This window comes from Empidonax traillii, unplaced genomic scaffold (assembly GCF_003031625.1).
Source record: "Empidonax traillii isolate 1590-97213 ecotype Southwest subspecies unplaced genomic scaffold, ASM303162v1 scaffold18:size2335232, whole genome shotgun sequence".
Lineage (NCBI taxonomy): Eukaryota > Metazoa > Chordata > Aves > Passeriformes > Tyrannidae > Empidonax > Empidonax traillii.
The window spans coordinates 590,683-601,756 of NW_020955211.1; the positions used below are offsets into that span (position 1 = coordinate 590,683).

The following is an 11,074-nucleotide window of genomic DNA, read 5'->3' on the forward strand; positions in this document are numbered from 1 at the left end:
GCTAAGAATTAAATGTTCCTTAGCTTTTCAACAGCCCCAGTAAAGCATTACCATTGCCTTGAATGAAGGAAAGATGCCTCCAGCATGTCCTCCTGAAGTGCCAGATTTGTACATGCCTAGAGAACTGCACTGATCACATAGTGCACAGCAGTATCTCTGCACTGAGTTGACAGTTTAATAATAGAAGTAAATAAAATTGTTAAAGGATACAGTTAAAGGATACTAGCTACTGACCTAATTGATATGCAGTATTTTTCAATGCCTGTGACACTAAAAAGCAAGCCTTTGCTACAGCCTATTCTGTTGTTAACAGACAGGCTACATTAACCACAACCATTTTCAGTTATTGGCATCAATAAGTAACAGGAGAGGTGCTCAAAGTAACTTTTTCATGCTCTACAAAGTAAAATTTGAAAAGACTTGATACTTCGAGCAGACTAATACCTAAATTGCCCAGTAACTGATGTGGAAACACTTTATACATATGAGTAAACAATTACAAGGTTTTTAGAGTAATTCATAAAAGCATTTGGAAGGCATTGCATTTATGATCAATCCAAACAACATGTTATAAACAGTTTAAAAGTTACCTATATAAAGGGAGGACTTGTGTTTTGGGACACTATCATCAATAAAAGCTGTTCCCAAAGTATATAGCGGAGTTCCTCCAACTCCCAGCAGCAGCTGTCCCAGAATGAAGACATACATATACTTATGATGCAAAGACTTTGTGCTGGCATTGCAAGTTACATTAGCAGACATGGCTTCTGGAGCTTGACATGTGTCTGAAAAACAGAGACAACAAGACTTTACGATTCTGATACTCAGCTCATCACAGTCCAGCTGAAGAAAAACCTGTACTGAAAGCTAAACTACAAATGAAGCGCTGTTATGTCAGGCTCCCACTTCAATTTTCACACCTTTTAAGGTATCCTATCTGGCAGAGCCAAAGTTTATATCCCACAAAAGAAATACTGTTATGGCTTGGTTCTTGTTTCCTCACCAGGAAGGTAAGATAAATGAAACAGCCTTATTAAAATGCTTTGCCTTGTTGAAAGCACTACTTAGCAGATTTATGGGGAAAAAAATTTGACAGAGCAGCCTAAACAACCTAGTGAAAGTTGGACTGCTAGAAAGTGCAGTCAGTCACTAGCAAAAATAGCCCTCCCTTCTCATTCACTCTTTTGAGAAATGTTTCCCTAGGAAAAAAGAAAACCCACCTTGAAAACCTACACCACTATCTCTCATAGAGCACACACACTGCCACCTCTCCAGAACAGGTAGTTAAGGTAAAGCCTCTGTACTTGTGCACACAAAGAGGAAAGCAGCGGTGCAGCAGCATAAGGTTGCGTCTGCTCCTGTAATGTTTGGTATGACAAGAAGGGAAGAGAAAAGAGGAACTGATGACAGGGAGTATATGTTCTCTTCCCCTTACTACCACTGCACTTTCAGTAATAGTGCCAAGTGACAAGATAAAAGAGAAGCATGGTTCTTTTTTTCCACAGAAGAGAATAAAACTCTAAGAAAGAAGATAAACTCATCAGTTTTGTGGGAATAAGCCACACTGAACAGATATATGAAAACATCCTTCAGATCCAACAAGCAGATTGATTCATTCACACTACTTCACCACAGAATTATTACATCTTTTTTTCTTCCTCAGGTCCTCTTACATTTGAAAAGATTTTTTTTACTTAAGCAAAGAAAGGGCAAGTTCAATCCACACTCTGGGCTCACAAAATGAAGTACAAGGAAGTCCTTGCCACACAGCAGGTATTCAACCAAACTGTCTACACTGCTGTTATAGATACATGCACGGGCTTTATCATTACTCCCTGTAGCTCACAACAGGTGATACAGTGCTGTTGCACAGAAACAGGACAACATATGGGATAACAAACATCAAGAGGAGGAGTCAAAGTTTTTCGTCCTTTTCACTTAAGAAGAATCCTAGGTAATCTGTCCCAGTGTTTGACTGTCTTCACAATAAAATTATCTTCGTAGTGTCAAGCGAAAAACTACTATTCACATTTGCTATGGGAGACATATCGAAACAATTAAATTTTTAAAATAAAACCCGAGGTAGAAGTTTAAAGGTGCACTGCTTATAGCACCTGCAGTTTTCACAGTCCCCTCTGCCATTTCTGGTTAATCAAAGTTGGCTGATTCCGCTATGGACACACCACCAGGTGGAGCCCCTGACTGAGGCACCGGCGACTCTGCAATCTGGAAAAGTTATCAGAACAAACAGCTGGTCACACCTAGGCTACACATCGGAGTCTGAAGCTTCTGGGGATTAGAAAATAAATGTTTGCTGTGGCTAAAAAGTTTTAATAATTGGGCGACCATTCATTAATAACTTTTTCAATATGAAATTTAACTACTTCTAGAAAGTGGTATTAAGATAAATAAACATCAAATAGTTTTGTAGAGTAGGATATGTATATACTCAGAATAAAAGCAAAGTAATGTCTCAAGGTAAAACATTAAGTTTCACCAAGTCTGTAAGCCTTATACAGTAGGTTATATATATTTTGTATTCCAGACAAGATCTATTTATTAACCTGACGGTCAAATTAAAAATTACATTGAACTGTACTTGAAATTATCCTGCAGGTAAAAACTCTCTGTAGTGGCATAAAGCAGCTAAACATAAATAATCAAGTAACCAATTAGTAAAAAGAGCTGTTCAGAAATAAATTAGATAGTAGATTTTAATACAAAGCATCAAATAAAAGTTTTATAGAAACTTTTTTTTAACTACTCATTCAAACAAACAATCAAAACGGAAGGTTTTGAGGGTGTGGTGCTAATAAATTCCACAACCAATTGTATAGTTAAGATGCTTCATCAACATCAGAACTAGCTAAACCAGACATCCCATGATCCTGTACTTGTCAGTTAAAGGATGCCATTGCACAGCGCCTGAAGGTTTATGTTGACTCTGTCACAGTGCATTCCCTACATTTAGTCATTTATCTTTGATAGTGTTTTGTTTAAGTAGCTTAAGTTCTTAAATCTCTCACCACAGTCACAGCATAGGCACCTGCATTACAACAGTCAAAACAGCAGGAATGTTGTCAGCTGAAAATGCCATGGTGGAGACACATGCCTTTTGAAATGTAGAATTGGTGGGGAACTTTTAAAAGTCCATGTAGAACATCTCCCTAATAAGGTATCAACATGTACATCCATATTCAATGGGAATGTTTGATCAAACAGTAACGTATTCTTTGAGATTTCAACTGCATTTTGAAAGGAGAGATCAGATGGGATAGTTGGTCTTTTCTCTCACACTGTCAGTATCATGCTTTAATTAAAAAGAAAAAACTGCAATCAGGTTGAAACTTATATATCAAATTCAGATCCCTTCCATACTACAGTGAAGGAGGAAGTACAATACTGAAACCAAAATTGTAGAGAAATGGGACTGTAACAGAGCCAGGAGCAAGTAACCTGTTTTCCCTCTATTAAAAGGCAGCAAATAATCATCTGCTCACAGTCCTCAAACACTAAAGACTCTTTTCTTTTGGACTTGTTCAGTTAAAAGTTCAATTAATTTCCATTTCAGATCCTCATTTATTAGATAGGGGAAAACAGCTTGCCAAACTTGTTTAACTAATGTCTGGACAGCTCATGCAAGTGTATGACATGATCAACACTAAAGAAATTAATTTGAGAATCAAATCTTTCATCAGGTTGCTTAACAGCTACTGATTTTTTTAAGTGAGCACTCTAGTATGCTTAGTCATTGGAGGCGTAAATCTGATTGAACATTGCAATAACAATTAAGTCATCCTGCTTTAAACATATCTGAACATTTCTGTATTAGTTACAGGTGTGCCACTGAGTTGCAATACAAACCACACTGCACTAATCACACTGCACTGAAGTCTTTTATGAGAAAAGTTATGTAAGAACTGAGATCTCACTACTCCCATGATTTAAATACTGCTTTGTTCAGTACAGTACTGCCTCTTATCTCCATTTCAAATAAATCCACAAGTTTTAATCAACATCTTTTAAAAGAACTTAAAGAAACTTGTTAATGAACAAATCAAGATGCCTTTAATGGTTCAAAACCCCAGAGAACTGCAAAAAGTAGTCACCTTTCAACAAGATGGCAAGTCTAACTTTTTTGACTACAGTCAAAGCTTTACTTTGACACTTATTCTACATCACTGATCTAACTTGATTCCAATTCACAAATAGATGCCAGACACTTTTCTTTAAAGTGAATTTTAATTGCATATAACAGTGCAAGCAAAAAAAAGGCATTTTATTCAAATGCTGCTAATGAACAAGAACCAGTATTAACACTCAGATCACTTCTGTTCAACAAAGTTCACGGTGCAGAGTTCTGTAAGTTCTTGAACTTACAGATTCACAGAATCATTACTTTCAGTGTCACCAATAGTAGTCTATTTTAGGATTTTAACAGAGAATAATTACATTGTACCAAATTAAGAGTTGCACCAAGTCACTACAGAGATTCTTTTTGTGTCTGTGTGTAACAAAGATAAGCTTACCTTCAGGTTTAGCTCCATAATGGTATTTTCCAACACTGAAGTGTGGTAAGCAAAACACAAGGGAGCCCAGTCCTAGCATAAATGCTGAGAAAGCAAGCCATCGTGGTTTGTGCCCTCTTTCTCCGAAGAAAGATACAAACAGTGACAACATGCAAAAAGAAATGTCATAGCTTGCAGAGATCAAGCCAGTCAGGGAACTGTTCAACTCATAACGCTTCTCAATTGTTGAAATACTAATGTTAACCAGGCCATTTACCACAATACCTACAAAAATAAAAAAAAAAAAAAGGAGATAATTAGTCAAAGATACATTAATTTAATAGCACTGCAAGGGTAAACTTACCATTGTGTGATGGAAAGGTTAAAATTAATATATTTAGAAAGCTCCTTTCTAAGTTATTTCTTAGTTTTAAAATCTAGGTATATAGTAGATCAACACAGTGCCAGTTTAAGCCAGCAAAATTGCACAGGACCTATTCAATTTCATTCCCCTGTGGACACTCAATTATTAAGCCATATACCATGCCTCAAACTCTTTTCATGTATTAAGGTTCCAGATTCTGTTTGAAGCACAGATTCCAAACAGAATGCATTATAGCATAATAAGATACAGTACAAGTTAAAAAGAAATTAGTTAAGGTTATGGTTTGCACTAGAATACAAGCTATGACTGAAGTAAGTTCAGGACATAGGTTTCAAAATATTGTCAAAAAACATGAATTTCCTCCTGCCACCACAAGGGAAGATATAAGAAGGCTTTTGAATAGACATACTTCCTCTATAATTGAAAAAAAAAGCTATTTAAAAATATTTCAGAACTGTTCCAGAGCAACTGAGATGATTTACTTTAACTGAGAGAGAGAGAAAAAAAAAAAAAAAAAAAAAAAAAAAAAAAAAAAAAAAAAAAAAAAAAAAAAAAAAAAAAAAAAAAAAAAAAAAAAAAAAAAAAAAAAAAAAAAAAAAAAAAAAAAAAAAAAAAAAAAAAAAGAGTTGGTCCTCTTAATCTTATAGTTCCCAGAAGCAAAAGTATGGAATGACCCAGAAAAAAAGGGATTGCACAAGCTGCCCTGCTGAAGCACAAATGAACCACAAAAAAATAAAAAGTATTCAAAAGTAGAAGCCAGGAAGCTGCAACTGCTAGTGCATGTTCTTTTCTACAAACCCACTGTCTGTAGATTCTAACTTGAATCTCCCATCCTGCTTCATATTCTGTTTCTATGTGAAACACCAGGTAGTTAAACTTTCAGGATTTTGCTTTTAACAAAACAGGATTATATTACAAGAGAGAGTAATAGCAGTACTGCTTAACAGTGTTAGACAACTTCATCACAGTCTAATTAAACTGTGTCCCTAATACAATATACACCTGAAACAAAAGTTAGGAAGTTTTGGACTCACAGTTGCAAATAAGTTTGAGTTACATAACCTCAGAGATGACTGACGAGCCTCTCTCATGACACAGGCCTTACAGTTATTCTTGCCCGTTCTAAAATTCAAACATGATTCTCTATTGTCATTCTACAACCAGAACAGAAGGAATTGTGACAGCAATAGACGTAAGTTACTTTTCAGCAAGCATTGTACCATCCAGAAATACAACTATTGAGGCAAAATTTCAACATCTTAGAGTGTTCCAACACACTGAAAAACATTTCTTCAAATCAGCCAGCTGTTTTCTAATCCCCACCACAGGCAAACATTTCAGCTTTCTATAAGGAGGCAGCTCTTGGCACAATCTTAATTCCAATACCCTACCTATGGCTTCTTTATTTAAAGGTTGACTATTCTACCTATCAGTCAATAACAGAAGTACTACAGTGTTCCTCCACTGCCATTGGTTATACATTTGGCAACTTTTTCCTATTAAGGAGCACTTAGCATAGAACAATAATAGCATGAAGGAATGAACAAACAACTTTTTCCCCTATTTGCCAGCACCTCAAACATTTACTAAGGCCTTGAGACATTCATATGAAGCAAGTGTGCTACACAGCAAACGGATTACAGAGCTAGAAGGCATTGTCTTTTACTGTAATTTAAGTCATCACCTTCAATTTGCATCCTAAAAGCCATAAAACCTTGTAGTTAATTTTACTGGATAATTAGATTTCATCTGTAAAAACACAGATGTGATAAAAGGCAGCCTAACTCCTCCAATGCCATCATCTCGTACCTAATCTCCAAAGTCTCTTCAGAAAAGATGGAACCTGGCTGATACTTGATCTGAAAAACAAGTTCTGCAGGGACATCTCAACATTTAAAATCATAGTATAGAAACTATTTTTCAAGTCTTCTAAACCAAAACCTTATTCTCCCACCACATCTGTTAGAGATTTAGGTTCAGTGGGTACTGACCCATAAAATCCAGATTAATTATAAACCAACCTAATTTGCTCTAGTAAAACACGAGTATTTTTCCTTTATCCTTTCTTAAAAAAAAAGAAAAACAAAACAAAACAAAAAAAAAAACAAAACAAAACAAAAAAAAAAAACACCACCACCCTGCTCTGCAGTTATAAGCACGGTGGCTTTAATATAGTGGTCTACAGGTACACAAAAAAAATGAAAAGGCCTAATCAGCCTATTTGTGCTATTCCAATTTTTTAGACATATTAGAATGAACCAGTGTCAAACAGCAGTTCTGTTGTTTGTTTAATAAAAATTACTCACACAAGGAATAAACAGTCCTTCTTGTAGTCAAAATAGTGAGATAACTTCTACCTTGTTTGCTACTACTGCTATGAATTGCAGCACATCCAGTTACTGTATTACAAGATCCAACATATATTTATGCAACTCCAAGTGCTGTACAGAAAGCAGGTATTAGTCATGCAACAACATTCTACACAAAGTGTTTTCTATTCTGGAAATACAGGTTTCATACATACTTGAAACAGAAACAGCTAGAAATTACAAGTTCCATCTGGAATCTTCTGAGAAGCTGAAATACAGCATATCAGGTGCTAACAGTAATCTCTTTTCTAAAGCAGCTAGAAAACAACCTGATAAATACATGCTTTCAGTTAGATACACCCAGAAATCTACACACATGTACCAGGTCACTGCAGATAATCACCCACTATCTTCACTCATATAAAAAGACTAGAATAACAACTTACATTCATCAAAAGCGTGTTACAGATTACTTCATTAATCTTCAATACTATAAGTATTGAAGATTAAGTACCTAATCTTTTCTAGAGGTGTACCAGGAAGTTTAACACATATTTTTTATGTTCCTCAGTCATTGTTTCTGTAATCTGGAGGGTAAGTCAAATAATTAGACCCAAAACCACCACACAGCATTAGCTCACATAACTTCAAAATTCCAGTTGTATTTTCTATGCTCTTATCTTAAGACTGAAGCTATGGACCTGAATGTTTTCACAAAGCTTCACACACAGCACTGAATTTCTTGCTGATAATGACTCTTGTTTTTTCTTGCATCTCAAAAAGAAATGCAGCTCAAGTCTTTAGAACCCAATTTCCTTTCTTTGTTCTAACCAAAGGCTCTTGTTCAGAAAACCCAGGTAACATCAAGGATGCCACAAGACCTGTGATAGTCACACTTACATCAACTTCCAAAACCAACATCAGAGGTTTCCTTACATTAAAGGCCCTTAACTTGAACTATATTAGTTACCTGGCACACATATAAAGTTAGATAACAGGGCCAAGAGCTGGATAAGCAGCACAACCAACACTTATGCCTTCTTAAGGGGACAGAGATTCTTATGATACAAGATGTTTTTATGAATGCCAAACTACCCAGACTACTAACAAGAGAAAAACTTTAAATGACACAGACTTCATTATTCAGCTCAGCAACCAGATCACAACAGCAAACCAGATCTGAAGAAATTTAGAAGTGCTGAAAATATTCGAGCCACTTGGTTTAGTACTCTTAAGCCACTCAAAAAAAGATAGATGTGTATTCTAAAAGTCACCTACTCAGCTGCCATTGAAATCTGCTATGTAAAAACTTCTTCCACCTTTCCCTTTCTTTTTATTCATGAAGAAAATAAATTTGAGCTAACAGCAGAATAACTGTAACAATAATCACATCCTGATCCTACCAGCTGTAGCAAGACTTTTCAAATCCAAGTAAGGAAAAACAGGCTCTGGCCAAAACTCTCTAGATACTCTCTTTCCAGCACAAAACTTGTATGCTAAGATTAGATTCTGAACAGGTTGAAATCAGAAGAAGTTCACAGAAACATATACTGAGAGACACTGGTTCCTTCAAGGACTTTCCAAGCAACACAAATACCATTGAAATCCTTCTATGCTTTAAGCAGTGCTGTTCAGTGCTCCACATATCATCCCAGATATCTCTGTGTGGTTCCAGGCAGGAACGCAGCCATCCATATCCCACATATCTTCAGTGCAGACGGCCTGTAGCACCAAATCTCCAACATCTCCCTTCACCCTTATACAGCAGTGTTAATTTTTAGGAGCAACAACAATGAGCTTTAAATCCTCATATTTTTTCAGGAAACACATTTTTGTTTCTAACTAGCCCAATAAAATTTAAGGGTTATGAACATTAATCAAATAGCTCAATTTGAAGGACAAATATTCAAGCTTTACAAATCTCAAGACTACATATTTGGTACACTGATGTTTCCCCTCCAACCACTCACTACTACTACTTTCTAAGCCTCAGACTTGGTAAGGCCCTAATAAATCTTTTTACAGAAAACCAAAACTATGGACAAGAAGTTCTGAAGCTCAACAGCAGAAATTTAGAACAAGCTAAACTTCAGGTTTCCCCCACAATCAAGTTAAACCATTAGTTTAGTTTTGGGAAGACGGCTTCACTGGGATTCACAAAACAAGAAGAGATTGTTACTTGTTTGTTTTCAAAGCCATCCTAATTACCCAAAGTCCTAACCAACCATGCCAAGATACTGTTTTACTTAGCAGACAAGTAACAAAGTAATGCTCGAGTACTACAGTTTTGTCAACTGGTTTATATTGGTGTTTTATTCCCTGGCTTCTAAATCCAACCCATAAGTGAACGTGAAATGTGACCAATGCGGACGCAGCACTGACAAGAGCATAAGCACAAATCTGGTGGGACCATAGACTCAGCAGTGGCCAGCAACGTAGGTAGGAAAAGAAGAAGCGGCAGAACAGAGTGAAGTAGAAAGAGTACCACTGTACGAGCAACTTCCCTATCCAAGGCACTACTTTACTTTCTTCCCCTAGTAAAGCCATTACCATCCCTAGAGGAACTCTGCCTCTCCTTACCCACTGCCTAAAACATCATCACGCTTCTCCCACTTCCCCCAGCCCAGGCTCCCGGCAGGCTTCCCCCCAAGAAAAAGGAGCAGCAGAAGGGGTGCCCCGGGCAGCAGTGGCCCCCGGGGACGGGTTACCTTGGAAGGTGGCCAGCAGGCTGTACACAGCCAGGTAGCCCTCGGGGTTGTTGCAGAGCTGCAGAGCCTCCGGGGTGCAGCCGCCCCACCCGCAGGGCCCCTCCTCAAAGTCGAGATCGGAGGGAGAAGGGGCATGGGCATGGGCACGGGCGCGGGCACTGGCATCGGAGCCGGCGGGGCTCCAGGAGCGCTGGCGGCCGAAGCTGGGGCTGGGAGTCTCGAACGCCGCGTTCTCGATGCCGCCAGTCATGGCGCCCGAGGCCGTTGCCACCCCCGACTGCGAGCGGCACCCGCGCCCAACGCTCCGCACCTAAATACCGGGGGGGCCGGGCCGGCCTGGGCCGGGCCAAGCGCAGCACGGCGGGGCCGAGCCCAGACGGCAAGGGCAGGGCCGGCCCCGCCCCGCAGGGCAGGTGGTGGCACCGCCCCGCCCCGCCCCGCCCCGCCTGGCCCCGCCACGGCCCGGCCGCCTCGGCCGCTCACTGAGGGAGGTCTGCCGCACCGACAGCCCCGCAACACCGGCAGCCCTCAGCGACCCACACCAAGGTGGGGCGGGTCAATGTGGGGCACCCACAGGGCCGTGTCATTCAGCAGCATTCGTTCTGTGCGGGGGGTGGGGGCGAGAATTTAAAAAAGTCGTCACGAAAGTTTCTTTCTGGAAAAGAAAAAAAAAAAAAAAATCGACATGTCCTTACGTAAGTGTTGCAAAAAGGGAAAGATTGCAAAATGGACCAGATACGGTGCTTTCCCACTTTATGCAACGTGAGTCGCCCACAGCAAAAACCCTGGACATTTGTGGATGTCATCCTTTGGAAATATTTATTCCCTTCCTTTACCACTAAAAGTTTCCACGTTCAGCAGTTCCCAGTCATTGAACTCATTAATTCAGCTGCGGACACCAATCATGAGAATTTGTCAAGTGTATAAGAAAGACCAAATTTGTTTGCATATAGTGTAAGTTATTTGACTCATCTTCACAAGAGCAGCTGGGAGGGAATCTGGGCGTCGATCAGCTGTTCACCGCTGGTATTCATCTCTGGGCAGCACAAGTTAGTCCTGAAAAGTAATTCCCCTTTTAAAAGTGATTTACATTTTAGAGACAAGTGAAACAAGATTGAAACTAGAGATATCATCAGTGACCTTGGCTTAACAGTGAAAGCCAGG

General features: G+C 38.9%; 1 protein-coding gene across 1 annotated transcript in view; it reads right to left on the reverse strand.

The window, feature by feature from the left end:
* SLCO4C1 (solute carrier organic anion transporter family member 4C1) overlaps nucleotides 1-10,210 on the reverse strand; it is a 30,359-nt gene extending 20,149 nt beyond the window's left edge. The window contains exons 1-3 of the mRNA XM_027896712.1: nucleotides 9,911-10,210; nucleotides 4,530-4,793; nucleotides 591-785 (exon numbers count right to left, since the gene is read on the reverse strand). Of these exons, the coding sequence (XP_027752513.1) occupies nucleotides 591-785; nucleotides 4,530-4,793; nucleotides 9,911-10,160 (709 nt within the window). The 5' untranslated portion in view covers nucleotides 10,161-10,210. The remainder of the gene's footprint in view (nucleotides 1-590; nucleotides 786-4,529; nucleotides 4,794-9,910) is intronic.
* Between the last annotated feature and the right edge of the window lie 864 nt (nucleotides 10,211-11,074).